The 23,025-nt window shown below is 43.5% G+C and overlaps 1 protein-coding gene across 1 annotated transcript in view; it reads left to right on the forward strand.

Moving 5' to 3' along the window:
* The window catches only part of PTPRN2 (protein tyrosine phosphatase receptor type N2), a 653,541-nt gene that overhangs the window by 524,649 nt on the left and 105,867 nt on the right, over positions 1 to 23,025 (forward strand). Inside the window, exon 13 of the mRNA XM_054058934.1 lies at positions 19,794 to 20,006. Coding sequence (XP_053914909.1) covers positions 19,794 to 20,006 — 213 coding nt within the window. The remainder of the gene's footprint in view (positions 1 to 19,793; positions 20,007 to 23,025) is intronic.

The raw sequence follows: 23,025 nt of genomic DNA on the forward strand, positions 1-23,025 counted from the left end.
CATTGAGGAAAAATACATAATGCAGCTGCTGCCCCTGAAATCTTGGCTAAATTCAGTGCAGGATATAGAAGCCTGCAATGAGAAGTGTCTACACCCAAAATTGCAATCCAGCTGCCCTCGCTTCTCTCTCCTTTGGTTACTGCTTGTCATTAAACACATCTCTGTGTCATTATGAGGTCTTGTAGCACTTGGGCTTGATTTCTTCAGTGGTCACGTGCAGCTTTAGCCTGGTAGAGTTGTCAGCCTGGGTCCAGCCAGCACCCAGGGACCTGGGCTTTGTTCCAGGACACAATGCGCTTTAGGAAAGGTTGCCTGCAGCACCCAAGAGCACAGCACCCACTCTGAAACTGTGCATTTATATGAAATCATCAACTTTCACAACTCCATCAGCTGCAAGTATTTGTGCCATCCACTTCAGGTCTCTCTGCAAGTAAGCCTGGCTGGCCTGCTTGCCCCGTGGTGGTCATGCAGTGTTTCTGCAAAGAGGCGGTGATGGGCTCCACTCAGCATGGACTGACAGCATTTCAGAGGCATGGAGGATGGCATTGAGGTAACCCTCTGCTTCTTTGCTCCAAGTGCTTCAATGTGCAGGAAAAAGTTGCAGGTTGGAGGCTACAGACCCTGCCTTCAGCCTTGCTGCCTCTGACGTCCGGCACCACACGAATCTGAGGTGCATGAGTTCCTGGAAGTCATGAACCTGCTCCCACCGAGCAGCATCACATCTGCTTCCAGCAACCTTCTCTCTCTCCTGCAAAAAGGCACAGTTCAAATATCTAAGGAGCCTTCCCCCATCCAAACACTGTAAGAAAGCAGTCAGGGAGGAACAGCATCGCACTTAAGACCTGCAATTAGCACTGATCTGCTGATGCTGGGGAGCAACAGCAGCTGATGTACTGACACTGTCAGTCCAAGCATGTTTCCTTAGCATGCAGCTAAGGGACATGGTCACTCAGCTAATTTGCTCCATTCAGGGAGCCACCCTTGAAAATTATGATTCGTATAATAATTGTAGCCCTAAACTATACACTGTAACTGTGAAATAATACAGTTGCCTGATTTCTTTTCCCATAAAAATGACTTTGGATCTATTCCCTTTCTCAGCCACTAGAAAGCAATTTACAGCATTCTTGTTCTCTAGTTCTTGATTACAATGAGGTCCAGCTCTCTGGTCAAATGTAGAGCTTATTTTGTTTAACATCCATTTTGTTAAATGTGTTAAAAAATTGCAATCACAACTGTATTTTGCTAATACACGCTTAAGAAATTCTCTCACCCTCCTTACCACATGTCATCAGTGACAATTACACAGCCAGGACTAAAGCCGGACTTTTGGCTCTTTTCATTTAGTGTTGTAGTAGGGTGCAAAGCAACAGAGCTTTCTGAGCTGCAGATCCATGGTCTTCTTTAACTCTGTTCTGCACAGAAACAGAGAGCAAAATTCATAGCTCTGCGAGAAAGCTATAGAAAAGAAACAGCTCAAAAATAAATAATGATCTTGATGATCTGTTTGTTTGGCTTTCTGCTCATTATCCTTTAGGTAAATGAGTTGCCCTTTAAAATCCTAAGTTGTATGGAGAAGTTGTTTCAAAGATGTAAGGGGTGAGGCAGAGCGGAGAGTGCAAAGACAAATTAGAAACTGGTCTGATATCAGGGCAAAGAGACAGAGCTTGTTCCTAAGCATCTCCCCTCTACTGCTCCGTCAGCTGAAGGAACCTGGACTATGGAGTAAACACTTTGGCAGAACCAATGTGCTACCAAGCAAAATGGATAATATGCTGCATTTTAGCTCAGCCATGCATTTATTTGCAGGCAACCAAGTGAAATGGGGTAATTTCTTGTAAAAGAGCTCAATTTTAATGAGTAGTCCCATTGAAAAACTAACATATCAAATGGCTAGGATGAGCATTAATAGGGACCCTTATTCCATCTCTCATTTCCATGTGTATGGATGCTCAAAATTGTGACGAGTGTGCAGGATTTATAGGCCAACCCACATGGATAAAACAGGAAAGCTTTGGTCATCTTTGTGAGACATTTCCCTTTTTTAGGGACCACTCACCTAGCATCACCCTGATAAAAAGTGAAAGAGGGCTTTCCAAAATGAAGCTTGATGTTCTTGTTTTAATATCGTATTCCTGTCCTGAAGGAGTGGCCTTTCTGTAAAGTCTGGGAGGAATCAATACAAAGCCACTCTTCTGCCTCTCTGATGAGGGAGCATGCTTGGGGACCTGCCTACCCCAGCCCTGCAGTCACCTAAGAGCTGGAGAGCATCACGAAGCAACTGGAGTGGGCCAAGATCCAACCCTCGTCTATGTATGAGATAAACTGACAGAGAATATCATTTTTCTTTGTCATATGTATGATAGTCATGTTTCCAAACCCTGCAATTTCAAAATTGTTTAATTTTCATATAATGTTAATCATAGTTATTACACTACTCTATGTTATGTCTAGGAGGGAAAATGAGTGGGAAATTTGTTCTGCATGAAACTACCAGACAGAAGTATAGAACAGACACATAAGCTTGTGTCTACATTAATTTACCCACTGACTGCATCTTAAATTTCATATCTGTTCTATCATACTCTTAATTAAGCCGTAAGTAATTTAAAGCTTTGAAGTGGACTACTGTTTTATTTCTAGCTACAGAGCATGGAAGTGTGATTCATACGTGTGAATAAAAATAGATGAGGACAGACGTTTCCCAATGTAAACTATTACAGCTCCAGCAACTTGTCTTATGGAGAAAAGACTGCAGAAAGGGCATTGAGATTTTTATCATGATTTTAGGGCAAGCTGTGTTACTCATACATGGCAAAGCTACAGGACGGTGCAGAAGGGGCTTCAAGGGTGAGCCTCAGGTCTTTGTGTTGGTCGCATTTCATTTTTGTCCCTATCTAACAGCAGATGAATGATGAGCTGAACATGGTGAAATCTCACAATAGATAAAGTAAATACATCCTACTGAAGAAACTAGCACCTCCCTTTAGCAAATCTCACACTTCACATAAAAACAGCTCATGCTCAGATGTTTGGTCAGCAGGGAGCTCTCTGCCAGGGCAGCTTCAGCACATTAATTGTCTGCATTTGATATCCATATGCAAAGTCCAGCTCTCATGGGCACTGTGTGATTTCATGGACCTGAGTCCATATACATAAATGTGTTTTGCTGACCCAGACCACGTTGAACAGCTTAGTTTTAAAATAATCTGACCTGTTTCTGTGTGAAACATCTTCTGAGGTGCTGGATATGAACATAATTACCAAAGACTTAAAATCCACTTCCAGCTGAAAACTTGCCATGATATGCCCCTGTTTCATATCTAAACCTTTTGCTGCACTCCTTGCTGGCAATGGTACACTCCTGCCTCTTGCCAGGCCTCTTTGCCAATTGAGCAAAGTCTTTCATCAGTGTGGCTGGGGCACAATTTGAGCTCAGTGTAGGATTATGACCATTCACGAGATCAGTGCTGGTGAAAAAAGACAGCTAAGTGTTTCTAAAACCTGCTCTTTCTTTTTAGAAATAATAAGAAATTAAACTAGATGCAAGATATGAAATATATCTCAGTTATAGCTGTACTATGCAGTGCCCTTCCCAGTTTTAGGAGCAAAAATAGTACCATTGTTTATCTTTCTGGCTGGCAAACAAATTATAATAAAATCTAAAAGTTAATTTAAAATTTTATATCACTTCCAGAGTATGTTTTTCTGTTGGTGTCTGATACCACACCTCTTTTCATCTTCACATAATCTGTTTCATTCCTCGGGTTTATTCTTCTTTTCCCATGTCATTTAGCTGAAGTGAGAACAGAAAACACAAATCTGACAGCATAAACTAAGGGTGCATTGTAACTATCAGAGTACGATGACTATATAAATTAATAAGTGGTTAAAAAATATTTATTTGAGATCTGTCTTTACTATGGGAAATATTTGCAGCATTTTTGATCAATTTAAATAGCAGAAACTGAGTATTGGAAGAAAGGAAAGTAGTTTTGTTTGGCTTTTTTTTTTTAAAACTGGTTTTGTTTTTCTTTTATCTGTCCTTTAGTGTTCATTTCTCTCTCTAAGTAAGTGACAAATAGGAGGGTAGAACAGAGGAAGAAGGATAAGAAAGGTGAAAATAGGACTAAGCAGGAATGGGAGGACTTATATCACTAAAAATCCAGCAACAAATTTTGAAGACTCCTTGCATTAAGAAAATGAAAGAAATAAAGCATTTCTATATGAGCCTGCAGAACAAAAAATAGTTCAATTTTGTTGGCTTTCCTCATTTTCAGGTTGGCTCTACTACAAAGAAAATGAGAAAACTGTCTTTATTATCATTAATCTGGTTCCATTCAGCCATGCTATTTATCTACAGCAGAGCCAGTAATGCAAAGAGAAGGCACAATGCCTTTATATTATCTCCTCTAAATATGCAAGAGTTTATGAATAAACTATTGGCTTTCTTTGTGACCAGTTCCAAATTTTCTTTAAATTTACATCATTATTACTCGTGGAGCACCTTCCACTTTGACTCCAGCGTATTTTCTTTTGCTTCCTTCTGATCAAAGTGTCTTATGCAGATGGACCACCTTCTACTGTGCCAAAATCTGTCAGAGTTTGCCAGTGATCCCACAGAAGAAATGCTGCATAGAAAAGTCTGTGATACTGATGTTATACCACAGAATGGCACAGATAAATGGAAATTAGCTGTTACAGCACAGTACCATAGCCTCAATTAGTTTAAATTAGGACATTTCTCAATTTAAAAATTTCTTATTTTAAGCTACAACATTAAAATTCTCTCTGTGTGTGGAGAATGTCAGACACTTTTCTCTCTATTCATCTTATCTACTACCATGAAAATGTGTATTAAAAGTCATTCTTCCACTCTGATTAGCTTTTGCTGGTATTTCTCACACTCTGTGGTTTTTGTCACTCTTGATTTTTGTTCTCTCCTTCCTCAAACAGTTGTTAGAACAGGAAACAACAGTATTCAAGTTTTCTCTGGGAACGTAAAATAGAATAACATAAAATCAAAAGTTGGGTCCTGCCATGATACATATTTACTGAGACAAAAAACATCTCTGTCTTTGAAAGAGTATATATTTATGGATATATTTTTAGACTAATGACTCACTGAATATGTTACAGTTTTTAATGGTGCGTGAGTAACGCTTGGGAGTCTGTATTTAAATCTGGGGGAAATCTGGACATTTTTAAAGGGAATTCTCTGGTGATGTTTCTATGGCAACTTTTCTAAAGAGATTATATTTGTTTCAGCTGATTTTTAATTGTGATCAACATTGGAGTAATGAATATATTGAACATAAAAGAAAAGGAATTATATGTTATGAGACATCTTTCAGACCAGCAGGAGATGAAGACACCAGTTGCATCTTACTTAAACCCTTAACTGGAGGTCTAAAGCGCTTCTATGGGTTTTTGGAAGCAAGAAAGCAGGGTGAAAGGCACAAACATATGTCAGAGGACATAGTGGGGTTACATAGCAAAGTAGTCCCCAGTAGTGCCAGGTGAAATATTTGGCTTACTGAAACAGAAGACATGATAATTAATCCCAAGATGTAATTTGTCTAAAGGAACAATATTAAAAACAGTGAATTTGAGGTAATAATGTAGGAAAACGGAGACCTTACAGAATGCCTTCACACATCCTTTTCTCAACAGTATCTTCTCCATTTGCTGAAAAAGCTGAACAGCAGAATGTTTCTATTAATCAGAGTTATAACTCTTAAAAATTCTCGGTACCTTTATATTTTAAATGATGCAGTATTTTAAGGCATAATTTCCTTTTCCCTGCAAAGACAGGCCCTGGTGTGCTTTTGTCCTACAAACATGGCTAGGTAGTAGGAAAAGGTGTAAGCTTTGATTGTGGCACTTATTTCCTGGCCTCTGAAGTGCTTTGGGGAGGGTTACGCTTTCACAAAGTGATTGATCCAAGCACCAAACCTGCAGCTCTTCCCTGGGTATGCTTAAAGTCCCTCCTGAGATCTCCACAGTGCCTTCAGGAGCTCTACGGACAAAATCAGAGGGAGGCTGGAAGGACTTTCCAAAGGAATTTTGTTCATAAGTACTGTTTCTCATTAGTTTCCTTGAATTCACAAGGAAATATAACTCATTAAACTTAGGAGCAGCTATGCTGGAGAGTACCTAATTCGTTGTGGAAAACTAAATTCTATAATTTAGTTTGGGACAGTGAACTCCTAAATTTTCCTGACCTCTGTGTTTGAAAGATTTGTATCCTTCCAAGTGACAGAGGACAGGACAAGGGGAAATGGCCTGAAGCTCCGCCAGGGAAGGCTCGGGCTGGATATCAGAAAAAAATTCTTCACAGAAGGAGTCATCAGGCACTGGCAGAGGCTGCCCAGAGAGGTGGTCGAGTCACCTTCCCCGGAGGTGTTTAAGGAACGGGTGGATGAAATGCTCAGGGACATGGTTTAAGGGAGTGTTAGGAATGGTTGGACTCGATGATCCAGTGGGTTCTTTCCAACCTGGTGATTCTACGATTCTATGATCCTTAGTATTACTGACAATTTTAAATTTGATATTGAATTAAGAGAAATCTTTGAGATTAGAATTTTTTCTTCTGTACAGTTATACACAGCATGATTAAAAGGTGGGAAGAGTCAAGAGAGTTTTTCCTTTCAAAAGTCTGAGCAAATCACAAAAAAAGTGATAAAGACTTTTTCAGAAGCTCCAACTTTCCCTCGGCAATTAACTTTGCATGAGGGGCTTGTCAGTGCATCTTATCAAGCTCTGGCCTGATCCCTTCATTCTTTGCCCTTCTAAAACTCTGACAGTTATGGGAATCCAGTGATAGTCATGTGGTTGTCGCTCTCAGTGCCACATCTAAGATGACTCTTTAAGGGTGAAACCTTCTGTATGTATAGATCAGCACTGTTGCTCTTCTTCCATTCAAAAATAAACCAAAAACACTTGAGTGATAGTTGTTTCAAACACCAAGTGTGTGAGAACAGGTAAAAGCTTACAGACCATACCTACATTTAGTATAAGTTGGCATACCTGTGTCGGCAAAGAAGTGACTCTAAAGCCTTCTTGGTTTAAATGGAAATTTAAACTATATTAAGAAAAACTTTCTTATGTAATTAATTGAGAAAAAAATCTAATGAGTATTTATCTGCATGCTTCATTACATGCAAAATGCAAACCATAGGGTATTTTTTCAATGATCTTTCTGATTTCATATGTAACCTGAAGGCATAAATTTAAAGTAAGTATTTTTAAAATGACTGTGTGATGCATTCATTTTAGCACGCTGTCACATGTAATTATTTATCTAGGTTTTAGAGCTTGTGGTTGCATAAATCAACGTAGTCACCTTTCCCTTTCTAAGTCAGAAAAGGCAAAATATTTCAATGTTCTTGAATGCTTGTATGACTCTGAGAAGAAAAGGGACTTCCTGAAAGTTATTAAGTCTCTGTCCTCCTTCCTATAGTTGTCAGAATCTTGTTTCTCTTTTTGGTAAATGTGCAAACTTTAAGGAATCCAGTTATATTAAAAATGCCATGCACATAAGCTACTTGCTTTACTGACCAAGTGCCTGGGTACCTGGCTACCCTTCAAATCAAGGGTACTTTGTTGTTTCTTCAATAGGAAGAGAAAAAGAAGAAAAAATGCTTTCTAAAATTAAGAACCGGGGGAGAGTAGGGGTGTTTTCTTTATTGGATATAGTGAAAGTATAAGAAGGATTTTACTGGGTGTCTGGCATCTCTGCCAAACTATCACTTAAAGCCCAGCTCCAGGACCAGTATTACTGGTGATATTGTCAATGCAGTTCAGTCTTCACCATTTTATGTGTCACAACATAAAAGCAATGGCAGCACTAACTAGAAATCTTAAATAAGGTGGAGTGCTACTGGTGCATGAACATAGGTGATCTAACAGCACTCTGTAGTCCAGACAACTGTTAAAACTTTACATACCAATTAAAATGCTATCTTAATAAGAGTCTTTTCGTAAGAGACACTGCTGTGTTTTCCACAAAGATGGTCTTTCTCTGCAGTCAGAAATGGAAGATCAGTTTAATAAGAAACTTAGTGGGACTGTATGAAGCCTGTAAAAACTTCGCAAACCATCTGCTTTACAACTTTAAATGATTTATATAAAAACATTTTGTTATTTTAAATGTATAATGCAAACAATTTAAAACTAATAAAAATGTTCTAACATCAGATTCAGGTAGGCTGGAAATGAACTTCAATCAATATAATGAAGGACAATTTTCTAAAGTAATTTATGTTTGTCCTGAGGCTACCATTATTAGAAGATAAGATAGAAAGAGCAATGTTTGTGTCAAAGGCAGAAAAAAACACATCTTGATTTCAAATCTCATTTGGATTTGCAGCACTGGCTACTAGTTTTTTCACAAATAAACTGTACTAGCATGTTTCATCTTGGGAAAGAAGAATTAAATACTCTTTTCACAACAATATTAAAATAACACTTTCACAGAACTAATCTGCTGATATTACAGTAGAGAAAATTGATACCTAACAGTTCTCTGAAATCTCAGCACATACAGTCCTGATGTGTAAAGTAAGTTTAGCATTTCAATGATAGCTACGTTTTGGTATAACAAGATCCCAGCGCAGAATCATACATTTCTCATCATGTTTTACTGTTAAACAGGTTTTTTGAGTTGGCTTTTTTATAGAAGATTCTTAATAAGGCTTTCATAATAAGAGTATTTAGTCTCATGTTAAAACTGAATATTTTTACCTGTATTCTGTAAATACAAACCTACTCGCAATGAAAGTTTTGATATTGCGAGTCTTTTTTGTAAAATATTGATATACATTAAATCTGGCCCTGAAAACATTTACTATTGTGTTCTGGTTGCTATTCTGATTAGTTCTGTTGATTTGTAATTAATTTCTCAGACTGAGGTGGGCAGGATTGGGCCCTAAATTACAAAGAGGCTCAAACAGTTCTGAAATGTTTAAAGGACGTGTTTCAAAATACCTGCTGTGACTCCCAAGGTATTTTGAAACTTTTTCTTCAATATTTAGTTTTTCTTCAGCTGCTGCTGCTGCTCAAATATTTGAAGGATAGAATTATACCGAACTACGCAAAATGACACTTTTTTTGATATAACCACTAGCAAGACTGTCTCTGTCTCGTCCTGTGGTTTATCTTATTTCACTTGCAAATGTAGAACATATTAGCTTTAATTAAATGGAATATTAAAAACACAATTCGTCCAATTGTCTTGTAATATTTTGTCTGCAGCTTAGTAAGCACCACAGGCAAGTGAATCAGAGAGATCAAATAGGTCTGTTGAATTTACCTGGAAAAATGTAACAAATTAAAATCCACATTTGTTTAAAAATGTCTGTAAAGGCATCCAGTTTTATATTACTGATTACCTTTATAAGCAATATGTTATGAGAATGCCACTTTTACAGGGCTGTATCAGCCTCACAGAAAGCTGAGCTGACCTTTTCAGACAGTTGGTCCTCATTTCACTAATGGGAACCCCCAAACATTTCTGCAACTCTTTCCTGTTTAAAAATAAACAGTCAAAAAGGCCATGCGAACAGAGAACTAATCAATACAAAATTTGCATTCAAGTGTGTTTGATTTGATGAAGCATAGAACTATTTTATTTATTGAAACTGTATTAATGTAATTAAAATAAATGGAAAATGCACTCTTTACTTAATTAATATTTTAAGCTGTCTCTGAAGAACAGTATGCATCTTGAATGTAGTTATCATTTTTAAAATGCAAGACAGATTAATTAGATTCAAATCTTAGCCAGAATGAAATCATTTTCTTAATAAAGCTAAGAGCTCTAGAATACACTTGGAAGTAGAAAGTGCCTGGTGTTGATCTTCACAGAGAAGCATGAAAAGGTGATACATAAAAGTCCATGAAGTCTAGTGGTTAAAATACTGCTAAGTCCGTTTTCAAATTATGGTCATAGGTGTTTGTTTTGTTTCTAAGAAAGGTATGATGGTTTTAAGAAATGGGGGTTCTGTCTCTTTCTTAATACACAAATTCCTAAAATTAAGGTAGTTCTGGAAAAATGTGTATAGGAAATTAATATTTGGAGAAGACTTCTTGTTCACAGGAGTGTAGGAAATCCAACTTCGATCTTAAGATCCTCGCAAACAGAAAATCTGCGAAAAATCCTCTGCAACATACTTGGATTTGTATTTAAGAAGCAAGGGTCCAAAGGATGTTAGATAAAACTTTTGAACAAAACAATGAATGAGATTCAATGGTGTTTTAGCTTTATCATACATCCTCTGAAAGAATGAAAATCTATTTTGTGCTATAGAGTGTGCAGGCATTTGCAGAAAGAAGGGACTAAAATTCAAATTGCAAGGAGATCCATAGTCAGAAATCAAGGCAGAAAAGACAGTGTGATTTTCAGCACTCAGTCAGGAAGAACGGGTTTTTAGGCAGTCCTGGTTCTCAGACAAGGGTTCTGTTCTGTGCAAACTAGAAATATGTTTCAGCATCATTCTCATTGAAACGGCAAGATTCAGAATATTTTGAGTTTAGGCGCACTTCAAATACAGCTCTTGAATTTGGATGAATGCTAATATGAATCTTCAAACTACCAGTATTTTAGATGTGCAAAAACCAGAGAAACTGTCTCATTTTTACTTTCTGTATCAAATGTTTTCCAAGAAAAAGACATGAAACTTTGCAGAAATTCAATAATGAAATGCTGCTGATGTCAGGGTTTTTTTGGTTTCCCATTTACAAATGCATTAAATCATATGAGAAAAATGTATTTAGATTACCTAAATGTAAGTTATTCAATTGAAAATGAGGTTTTATCAAGAACCAGTAATGCAATTCACAAATAAGGGCCATGAGTAAGAGTACTACAGAAACTTGTAAAACAGTTTTTAACTTTTAAAGTAAACTATTGAAAAGTTTTTCTTGTATCTGGCAACACAGCCTATGTTTTTAATGAATAGCACCTTAAGCAATATATGTTTAAATAATTTCTTCCCTGTGATATAACCAGATATATGCCATCCCTTCAAAGGTTATATTTACCACATGATAGAAGTAATGAAAATTAGTGTTTTAAATTTCACTACAAATTTCTCTGAATTTCATTGTTAAAAAAAAATAAGTATTTTAAATAGCATTTTGCTGTTAATTTCATGTTCAACCCATTCGGTACCTGACAGTTCTGAAAAAATGCAGTATTTGTCCAGGAAATGATAATTAATATATTTGTAAATAAGAAATACAAACTACAAACCTAATGGAAGTATTTATCAGTTTCAGACAGTTCATTAGAAGGATCAATATGCAAACATGTGTCCTTTTAATGAAACCTCTTGGCGGGTTCATTTATCTTCTAACTTATGTAATACAGGTTAGTGAGCAAATTATGTATGCTGTGGCTCTTACTGGGGCGGGATAATATTAGATGAAGAAATGTGCCATCAGGCTGACAGACTGACAAAGTACTAAGTGGGTACCCTGCACTAAAAACGTAGCTGATTAAACGTTTGGAGAAGCCAAGTGTGTTCTTCTGTGGGAACACGAAGGATGTTCCGTAAGCAGGAGCCAGGTGGGAGCACGAGGAGAACCTCTTCTCCCTGGAAACCTTATTGTCAACCCCAGTGTTGATGCACAGAGCATCTTCCTCGCTCGGAGGCGGTGTGTGGGTGTTGGGAGGCAAGCACAGCCTCTCTGCCCTTTCCGACCGCAGCAGAGCAGCTCAGGGCAGGGGATGGTGGGGACACTTTTGGTGCTGTGGTTTAAGTGTTGCTATAGGGAGGGGGATTCTGCGGGGGGACAGGCTGCCCTCGCCCACCCCTGGCTTCCCGGACAGGCCTGTGTGCTCACCCAGGTGCCTGTCGGGGAGGCGGGGATGCGAGGAAGGAAAAAAAATAGGAGAAACAATAAAGAAAAATCTACGGGAGGGATACTGAGACCCGCGGGGAGCCCTAGCGGAATGCCCCCCGACGGCTGCGGGGCGGCCCGTCCCGTCCATCCCATCCCACCCCATCCTCCGTCCCCTTCGGAGAAGGGAGAAATGGGGGGCAGCGAGAAGCTCCCCCTCCCTGATTTTCGGCTCTCTCGACCGCAGACAGAGGGGGAAGGTGGGACACAGCGCGGGGGAAGAGAAGCGCCGGCTGGAGGGGAAAGGGAAGGGGAAGAGAGACTTCCCCCCACTCCGAGGACAGAGGAGAGCTAGCTGTGCCCTGCCTGCCATCCCCAGCTGTGCTGGGAACGGGGAACAATGGGGAGAGGAAGGCGGGAGGGCTCTCCATCGGGGAAGGGGGGGCTCCAGAGGGGCTGTCACCTGCACCCGGCCACCCCCCGCGCTCCTGCTCTGCTCCCGCAGCGGCCCAGCGCCTCCGCAGCTAATTCGGGGGAGACGGGGAAGGACGCGGAGTCCGTGGCGTTGCAAGGGTCGGTGCTGCCGCGGGCACCTTCCCGAGAAGCGGCTTTAACGGGGGCACAGCCCCCGCCGCGATCCCACCGCCTCCGCCACCGTCCCGGGACTGGTCGCCGCGCACTACTTTTTCCGAATTCCGTGTGTTATTTGGAGAACCAGGACGGGAGGGGGAAAAGTTTGGACCTCCTTTGCTTGTCACTGCGTGATGGGTTGTTGGGTTTGTTTTGGTTGGGTTTGTTTTTTTTTTACGGAGGGAAGTCTTTTCAGGAAGAAACGTTGCGGGTTTCTTTGCTGTATTGTCATGCAAATGATCTTTACGTTTTCCTTGCTGGCCTTGTTTGATTTTATTTTTGGCTTTCCGTGATTGTTCTGCGCTCCGCTTCCATCTTGCAAGAGTGGCACCAATAAAAAAAAAAAAAAGAGAAAGAAAGGGCGGGGGGGGGGGGCACGCTTAAAGAAAAAAATATGAACCAAACCCCCCCACACGCACACATCCACAACAGAAACCCCAAACAGCTTTTCCAAATGAGTGACACCGCCCGTGTCCATTCATCGCCGCACTCCGGCGAAGGGTTTCTGCACAGCCCAGACCTCCTTAGCCAATTGCTGCCAGCAACATGTGGAGGGGAGGCATCGCTATAGCAACCGGTGGATGGGCCATGTGCGGCAGCCGGCAGGGGCTGCCAGCCGCCCGATATAAGGAGGGCAGCGCCGGGGCGCGCCGGCATCTCCGCCCGCGCCCCGCGGGGACCGCCCGGGGCCGCCGCTCCCCCCGCGCCGTCGTCGCCGCCTTTGTCTCCGCCGAGGAGGGCACTGGGGAGCGGGAAGTTTGGGCATCGGCGGAGGATTGCTAAAGCCCGACGAGCCCTCCCGGGGAGGAGCCCGTCCCGGCGCCGCGCCATGGTAGCAGGTAAATGCGGCGGAGGGTCGGGGGGATGCGGAGCGGCCGCCCCGTCGGGCCGGGTCCCCGCGGAGGGGCTGCCGCGGCGCCTTCTCCCGGCTCGGAAAGCGGCGCCCCGGGGAATGCCTCGGGCTCAGGACTGTCTGACGGCAGAGGAGGGGAAGGGGGCGGCGGGTCCCTCCCTCCCCCCTCGTTCTCGGCCCCCCTGCCCGCGAACGGAGCTTCCATCCCCGGGCAGGGCGGCCCGCGGGACCGGCCCGGCTCCCGGCGAGACGGGGCGGCTGCGTTACCGAGAGGCTCGTTGGCGCTCGGGTTTAAGGGCGTTTATCTAATCCCTAAATTATGTGCCTTCAGCATCAGCATTAGATCAGCGCTGGCACTGCGGCTTGTGTTTCTCTTGTTCGCTGAAGATGTTTCATTAAGCTGGGCTACCGCTGACCGTCTTCTTGGCGCGGGCTCGGACGCTTTGTCACTTGGACCTGCCGAGTCCCTCGGTTTGTTTCCCTCTGGCTTACAAAAGCCTGGGCTGAGGAGGAAACCTGCTTCCTGGTGCTCCCATTCTGCTGCTTTCCCCTAGTCGCTCCTGAGTCCTTAGAGATGGGAATCGAAGCTTCTTCGCCGCCGTTGCTCCGCGCCCTCCTCTTCGCGCTGCCATCCCAGAGGCACACTGTGCAGCTTTGGGCAGGACGGGCGAGCTGCTCCGGCTCACCTCCCTCCTCCACAGGCGTGGATGTGCCTCTCTGGATTCCCAATTCATGTGTCATCCCTACAGCATCTCAGTGATGCTGTAGGCTTTTGTGCTGTACTCTTGAACTAAATGCAGACTTAAAAAAAAAAATCTGCAGGAAAATCTCGAAGCTCCTTAAAATTCCTCTTCTGCAACCTTATTCCTTCCACGCCACAAACTTCTTTGGGGTTCTTGGACATTTTGGCATTTCAACGTCACCTTGTAGTGGGACTCAGGATAATAGCTATAATTTCTTGTAACTCTAACCAGAAACTTCACTTCTGTTTGCCTTTAGGAAGCCAGAAGAAAATATCTACCATTGATCAAGGGATCTTTGAACTCACTGAATTCGTGATTGTATTCAATCATTGTTCACGGTATTAATCCTACTAAAAGATATAGAGACGCTCCAGAGTGCTTTGTGGTGTTGAAGGTTGCAGAAAGATCATTGTACCCCTACAGATGAATAGATCTGTGGCTCTTGCAGTGACCTTTCTCAGTGATTTGAATAAGCTGCAGTTCCCAGAAATCCATCTGCCTTTTGTGTTTGTCGATTTGTCTAATCTTTCCGACCCCTAAAAGAAGCAAAAAGCACCTTCCCATCCGATTTCATCCTCCCAAGTAAAAGCGTTAAATTGACCTCATTTCAGGTGATGAACTGACATCTGCTGAAAGTGATCCTGCCATCAGGAGAGCTTTCTGGGAAGGAGTGAAGAGGGAGGCAGAGGACAGCAGCTCCAGAAGGCTCTTACTAACTCTAAAGATAGTACCTTAAAACACCAACAAGTAGCCTGGACTGTACAGCTCTGGAGTGCAGTACTGAATTCAAGAAACATTATGTGCACTGAGGGTGAACATCCGCAGGCCCTGCCACCCCGTTCTGACCTGACTGGAAGTGCAAAGCAGGGCAAGAGAACCAGGAACCCAAACAGAGGGAGATGCTGCTTTCCCTTCTGTTTGCTTTCCTATTTTACTAAAGGAAAAAAATTTACCTGTAGGTTTCCTGGGGACAGACTAGGGTAGCCAGGCTCCTCCTGATGTGAAGTATTTCTCTGGTTTCCTAGTAACCTATCAAAACTTAACCCACACAGTGTATCCCAGCCTATGTCTCAGATAACCTTACAGAGGAAAATTACTAGAAGTGAATTGAAGTTTGCATTTATTTAAGCGAGCAAACGTACACAGGCGTGTGTGTATATATATCTGAATATACATTATATATATATGTACATATATATATATACAACCCCATTCACATCCCTTTCTTCATGCTTTCTGTATTAAAGAACTAATACGCATATCCTTTATGGTTTGTTTTAATGTCAGTGGCTGCGACTACTGACAGAGGATCCTCTTGAAAAAAAAAAAAAAACCCTGATGAACTAAAACTTATTTTAGTGAAGTTTATGTTTAAGAATAATGATTTTCTTGTAGAATTCTTTTCTTCTGCCTAGGCACTTTTTTCCTCCTTGAATGGCAGATTTGCAAGTACAATTTCATCTGCACAGAGGAACAATAGCTTTCAGTTGCACAAAGGATTTCTCCCACCCTGAATCCAAACCACAATGCCTCTTGCTCTGATAATAGCTTCTGAAAAGATTTTGTAATGCACAGAATTAATACATGATTATTTCCACCTCACTTCTCTCATTTATTAGATTCTATAGTGAATTCCAAATTAAAAATAGCACCTCTTGAGTTTTTTAACGTTCTAATATTTTGAAACAAATCATACTCTGAAGTTCCTCTTTTTGCCCATGTTTACTATGAAATCTGCAATTTTTTAATTATTGCTTGAAAACAAAACTGTCTGATATAAATGTAAAAATCAAGGCATGTAAAAAATGCAAAAAAATATAATGTCAATCTGTTTTAAAATGAATTGTAGTGATTTTTCCTTTGGCAACTGGAAGAGAGGTTGGGATGCAGTAACTGACAAGCTGGGTTTCAAATCAGTAACGTCTTTTTAAATTTATGAAGCAAAACATAACCTCAACTTCAGTTAAGAGTTTTGCTTCAGCAAAGATCAGAATCATTCCCTGTGTCCTAGAGGAAATAATGAGGTGTAATTGTGCTGAGACATCTGGAAGGTGAGCTTTCACATCACTGCATGGGAGTTCCTCTCTCCTCTTACAAAGACTTTCTCCCACACTTCCAACATAGGTGCAAGAACTTATTTACATGAAAGCGTACATTAAATATTTACTGACATTTGCCTGGAATTCGTTTGAAATGTCGGCTGTTCTGCTGCATCATGGGATGACGCCGCAGAATGGGACGCTGCTCTTTGATTAGAACAGTGATTTGTGACTCCAGTGTTATGGCTGCTCTGGTTACTGACTCACTTTTGGGTGTATACAAAATGTGTTCTGTCGAGGGACCAGGAAAGCCTGCATGAGATCATGAGACCCTAAGCAGTTTTTCTTCCCTCTTAAAAAAACCCAGCAACCACAAACACTCACAGAAGTAGTAGTGCACTTCAGGAAAACACTGTTGAGTGTCAGTGGTAGGTGTGATGTTGTTCTAATAGTGTTCTGAGACACGGTAGAGTCTTGGCCTTCTAGCATTTATGTCCAGGAAGATTCAAAGCAAGGAAAGAGCATCTCCCAAGCTTCTGTGTTTAGAGTCACTTCCTATACCATCCATTTAGGAATTAGTTGGTTTTCCTTCACTGGGACTGTGCGACAACACGATTTTCCATGGAGGAAATAATTCAGAGGAATGTCAATATATTCCATTATATAAAGTTTAAAAAATGCATGATTACATGTAGCCGAGTTTAATATTTAATTATATGTAATTTATGTGGTCTATTTATTTGTTAAGCCTCAGGGGAGGGGAGAAAAAAAAAAAAAAGGTGATTTGTTTTTCTTGTTATGCAACAGCTATTGTTTCCCTTCCACCCCAGGCACAGGCATCATGGCAGCCCCAACCAGCACTGGGAGAGGTGTTCTGCTTTAAAAGACATCCGACTGTAAATGTCAAATTCATAAATATTTAAACATTTTTCTTTCAATTTCAAGTCAAGTCTGACAGGACGCCTCTAATTAACCCTGGGCTCCATTTCAGGCTGGGGCCTTACTGCAAGGAAGAATCAGGGCTTTAGGTGAGGGGGAAGAATCCGTGCCTTTGGCTGGAGGGGTGGGCAAGGAGGGAGGGAGCTGGCAACTCACTCCGGATTAATTTTTACCCGTTTCATAATTGGATGTTTGGTCAGGCACCAAGCAGGATGAAAGGGCAGCGGGGACTGTTCCTGGCGGGATGTGCCCAGGGAGCGCTCCGGGGGCTGGATTCGAAGCCCGGCGGCGTCGTTCGCCGTCGGTTTTCCTCGGCGGGTTGTGCGGGGTCGCGCAGCCGGCAGGAGCCGCCGGGCTTCCCCGGAGATGGTCCCTAAGCACCAGCCTCCCCGGAGGCAGGGAGAGGACAGGGGAACCCGCCGGGCTTCCCCGGGGATGGTCCCCAAGCTCCATCACCCCCGGAGGCCGGGAGAGGCGAGGGGAACCCGCCGGGCCCCGACGGCAGCGGCTCCGCAGGTGCGCCCGGTGAAGCGGGACGGAGGGAGGAGCGGGGAGAAGGGCAGTGGCGGTGCCCCTTCACCCCCTCCTTCCCGCTGCGGGGCCACCATCCCCTCCCAGGGCACGGAGGGTCGGGGCAGTGCCTGCCGCCGGTCCTCTAGGCGTTTAGGGGGTGTGCGAGCCCTCGCCTGCCTGGAGCCCGTCAGTAGGGACACGGCTGCTCCGGGTCTCCACGGAAGATGCTCACCGAGGTGTGAACAGCCTTCAACGCCCCACGGAAGGTTTCAGACTGTGTTTGGCGTTCCCTGCGCTGGGGACCTGCCGGGTATCTCGGAGAACCCTTCTTTTGTTAAGGGCAGCCAACCCCGGGGATGGCAGCCCCAGCTCTGCTGGGAAAACTGCCCGGCAAAGTTGGAAGCAACATCTAAAAATCACTATAACTACCGGGAGAGAAAGGCAAGCACGCTCTTTCTCTCCCCCGCGTTTACTCGGAGCGTTTGGCAGCACTTTGTTCATCATTTTAATTGTTTCTCTCGCGCAGCCCTTTTCCCAGGCTGCTTGCGCGGCTCTCTCACACGGCAACCGCAGGAGGAAAATCGTTTCAAACCGTTGTTGCCAAAGCAGAGAAGGAAGAGATTCAGGAGCAGTGCCCGAAACCGTTCCCCTCCGTTCCCGATGGCAGCGCTGCCCCTGCGGATCCCGAGCATCCCGGGGGTTGGGGGGGGACGTAGCGGGGACGCGGGTCGTCCCTGCCCCGCCGATGGGAGCGCAAACCCGCGGGCGAGGCGGATTAACGTCCCGGGGCGCCTCGCTCGGGGAGGGGGCGCCGGCACTTTTGGCGGAGCTGCCTATTTAGATGCAGATCGCGGCCTCTGTCCCCGAGGGGACGGCGGCCTTTCACGTTGATGCTAATGGCAGAGCGCAGCCCCGCGCGACCCCCGGGGCGGAGCGGGAGGCGCCGCCGTCGGTGCCCGCGGCTGCAGCAGCGCGGAGGCGGCCCCGCAGCCCCTCGGGACCGCGGAGAAGGGGGGACACGCCGTCCTCCTGGTGGCTGTTGGGATTTGGAGGAGGGGCCGGCGGCGGGGAGGGGACGGCAGGCACATGCCCGGCCGCGGCGAGCCCTGCGCCCGCCCCCCGCCGCCCGGGGTTTACAAACCCGGCGATGCGCTCGGAGCCGCCGGGCGGGAGGATCCGGGAGGCTTAGACCGAACCTGCGTTTGCATTAACTCAGCCTCAGCCCCGGCTAATCCGCAGCACTGAAGGCAAGGAGGCTAATTAATGACAAGCTTTTACAGTCAAGACCAGCGATAATTGCTTTGGTGGCCTTTATGATTACAAGATAAAAATGGACCGGGCCTGACATAAGAGCCACTGTGTACACTGCAAGACAGGAGGAAATTAAGAGCTGGCTAGCTGAATACGGAGCAGAAAATTACTAATAGAGGAGAGATAATGAATAGGCCGGCTAGGCATTCATGGGGAAAAATCCATTTTGTTACCACGCGAAATTAGGTGGTGGAAAGGAGTTTGCTAATTGTTCTCATCTTGTAGCAACCAGGACTGAGGCAGGGGCGTGCTTTTCAATTCATTTCCCTGGTAATTGTGAAAGGGGGAATGCAGGCCAAATGAGTCTTGCTGCAATTTGCGCGCCTGGTCTTTTCATTTTCATGTTGCGTTTTTAATTGTTGCTAATATAGCTTATAATGAAGCTAATGAGGGGAAATTATTGTACAACTTTTTAGCACATGGAGACAAGTGAAATGCACTATAAGGATACTCTCCTATTGCTGCAAAAATAATAGTAATCTGGAGGAGTTTGGAACTATCGGGCTTTTTTTTATCATTTTCCTCCTACAACAGACAAAACGAAGGACTGCCACCTACTTTTTTTTTTTTTTTCTTTTGTCCCGTCTTTTATTTTTCGCTCCAACAAAATAAAGAAAAGAGTAAGAATGCTTTTCCGTTGCTGCCCCGGTCGCATCCCCGGGCCGGGATGGGGTCTGCAGAGGGGGCGCGGTGGTTACGCGCAGGGAACGCGCTCTCTTTTCGGTGGTTCGGTGCCATCCGGGAAGGGGTGAGCAGGGAATTGGGGGGGGGGAGAGGGGGAAGGGGCAGGACAGCGGTGCTGCCCCTACCCCTCCGTTTGCCTCCATCCTTGGCTGAAAGTTAGCGCTGCCCCCCTCGACGTGGTTCCCCCCCACCCCCCTCCGCGCAACTCAGGCGCTGCCTCTCTCTCCTCCCCTGCAGAAAAGCAACGTCCCGCCGCTCCCGCAGCGCGGGGAAGAAGCAGAGTCGGCCAAATTCCTCCTCCTCACCCTCCTCTCCCTCGCCTGCATCGCCGGGGTCCTGGTGGCGTCGGGGGTCGCCTACTGTCTCCGCCACCGCGCCCGGCACCGGCTGAAGGAGAAGCTCTCGGCTCTGGGGGCCGAAACCGGCTCGGACGCCCCCGCTGCTTATCAGGTAAGGACCGAGCTCTCCTCCTCGGGGAGCCCGGGGGGACCCTGCACGAATTGGGAGGCTGAGGGGTGGGTGTAGGTCCAGCGCTGCCTTCCTCCCTCGCTGGCTTCATTCATATTCCCGCGGATTCACTGTAGCGGCTTTTTATTGCTGGATGTCAGTCTGGGCTATTCTGGGAGTTGCTGTAAATTCGTGCCTAATTAGAAACATTTTTAAAAGAAAAGAAAGAAGCCCTTGCCATTGAAATTCTCTGAAAAATAACATTAATATCCATAATCTGTCACCCTTGCCACTATTAATAACGAAAAATCTTTAGCATTTATGAGGAATGGATTGCACGGTTATCTGAAGATGTCTCTCTTTTTGAGTAATCGACTTCTTCAGGGTCTGATATGAAAAGAGCCTTTGACCCGATCTGTTGCCACCTTCTGCCGTTATTCAGATAAAATGAAATCTAATGCTGATAGATGGGGAGGTAAACCAGGGCTGGTTCTGGCAGAACAATGGTAGCAGATGTGTACCCGATAATACAGGAGGACTGTACTCATATTTGCTGGAATAAATCAGAAACCTCAGGCTTTTTCTTTCAGTTTGTTTTGGATTTGGCACTCATTTCTTGGTGTGTTACTGCTGTGGTAGTGCATGTGTTATGGTCCACACAGCCCTCATCTGCTATCCCAAAATATTTGGAGTGTGATCAGGAAAAAGAATTCAAGAAAGTGTAAACTTTGTTGCTGTAGTATCTGTGTCTGCTGTGCACCCGTAGGGTCTCACTAATGATGCTTTTCTGTCAAGTTTTATTTTACCTTCTTGTTCTGCTTAGCATCAGACATTATGGCCTTTCTGTATTCTGGAGCTGAGATAGATTCAAATTGGCAGCTGGGAGTCATACGGGAATAAACTCATATTTCCTCCCAAAGTTTGGGTCTGCCTGTACCTCTTATATGTTAAAGATGTAATGTATTAAGTACGTCTCCACAGGCTGGGTCCAGGGAGATTTTAATACAGAATGATAAATATGAATGTTTCTGTAACAATTAGTATAATATCTTCAGGAATAGCTTTCAGTTTAAATGAAATGTTTGCTGTAAAAAAAACAAAACAACTTTTAAGTTACTTTACATCTTCAAATTTAATGACTTCCAAAGCAAGAGAGAGCGAGAACATTTCCACTGGAAAAAAAGGAGTGTCCTCCAGGATGAAGTGTGAACAAAACTGCAGTTTGTCAGGTCAGTTTTGTTTGCCAAAGAGACCATGACAGTAAATATTTTTGTTTGGTTTTAATAGGAAACTTACTGTTGACTTATTTAAACCTCAGAAGCTATAGGTAGGCTTTTTTTTCTTCCGATAAACGTGAATACAAGAATTCTTAATTTTTTTAAAAAGCCCCCCAGGTTCCAAAATCACACTTGAAACTGAATTTGTGATAATTAACAGGACAATCTTCCTACTGACAGCTCTAATTAATAGTATCTGTAATTAAAATCGTGCCCTTCCAGCAGGAAAATTGTTTGAATTTCTTGGAGTGACCTTTTTTGCCATTTCTCCTGGGAGTATGGTGGTTAAGTTGATATTGATTTTATAATGAGCTCTGGTTTGTTTAATAAGAATCTGTAATCCAGACACTAAATGAAATGTGTGCTTCATTTCTTCTTCCCAGATTTATATATATTTTAAAATCTTCCTAGTTAGATCTGGGGGTGACATTTTCTTTTTAAAAACAACAACAACAACGCTTTAAGGATGCTGCTTGCTTTTTCAGTAGAAAGACTGCATTAATACTCTTTGTTCTTGGCCTTTGGGCCCAGTCCTAACCACCTGACTTCTTAAACATTTCCATTGGCTTTTCAGGGGAACTGTAGTCATGAGTGGGAGAAAAAATGTTTTTCCTTAAATGCAAAGATTTCTAAGGGCTTGGCTCTCCTCCCGTGGAAGTAAATGGGAGTTTTGCCATTTGTTTCAATGGCAGCGGTAGGAGGCCCCAGTATAGGCAGACAAAATGCTCAGGCAGTTTTGATGCTGCTAAGTAGCATTTTATCAAAATGAATCACTGAGCCTGGTTCTGTATATAATAAACTATTCACGTGGATTTGGAGAGAAATAGGATTGAGCCCTATTCGCATCATCAGAGTCGCCTTATGTTGAGCGGTGTTAAATGCAATGGATTTCTGGTGTGGTGCATGTTTTGGATAGCATCAGTTAGGTCTCAGAAAAGCATTAATTATCTTTTTCCTCATCTTCTCTCATATTCGCAGGGGAATAATGTCAAGCTTATTAATACAGGGGAAGAAAAAAAGCAGATAGCTTTGAAATTTGTACCTACTTTGTTCTGTTCTATTAAATGTTTCCTAAGTATCTTCTCTGTTAACTCAGTGTGTATTAAAATTATGAAATATTTCAGAAGCTGCTGCCACTAGACTTTAAAGCGCAATATGTTGCTGCTTACAGCTTAAGTGAGAATTCAGCTTTACTTTTTTTTTTATTTTGAAGGGGGGAAATTGGTTGATATAAAAAAAAGAGAAAGAGCTTGGTGGTCTAATGTGATTCAGAGAGAACGCTGAAATATCACTTCGACTCACATGGTTCTCAAAATGTCAGTGGTTTATATCTTCACATAAACAAGACTGACCTAAATTTTCAAGATTTAGCAGAGGCATTTTTCATCCTAACCCACTTCAGCCAGGAGAGTTCATTCGGGGTTTTACTCCATCCTTACTCACCCTGTGAACTTTAAAGAGTTTTTTCCCACAGCTGCTTTTGTTTGTTTGTTTGTTTGTTTGTTTTTCTCCCCGCTTCCTAGTTTTCACAGTGAAATACCAGCTTAAGAAAGGGAAGTCAGATAAATCGTATTTTCAGGGAAATAGCAGTCTGGCTGCTGAATCTTCCTCTGCACTGGAGGCGTAGCACCTGTCATGCAACGTCACTCTCCCTCTGGCACTCACCTGCTAGCATGAGTGACTCTAGTGTGAGCACACTTACCTACTAGCATGAGTATTTCTTGTGTAACTGCGGGTGGAAGTGA

Source organism: Cuculus canorus, chromosome 2 (assembly GCF_017976375.1).
Source record: "Cuculus canorus isolate bCucCan1 chromosome 2, bCucCan1.pri, whole genome shotgun sequence".
Taxonomy (NCBI): Eukaryota; Metazoa; Chordata; class Aves; order Cuculiformes; family Cuculidae; genus Cuculus; species Cuculus canorus.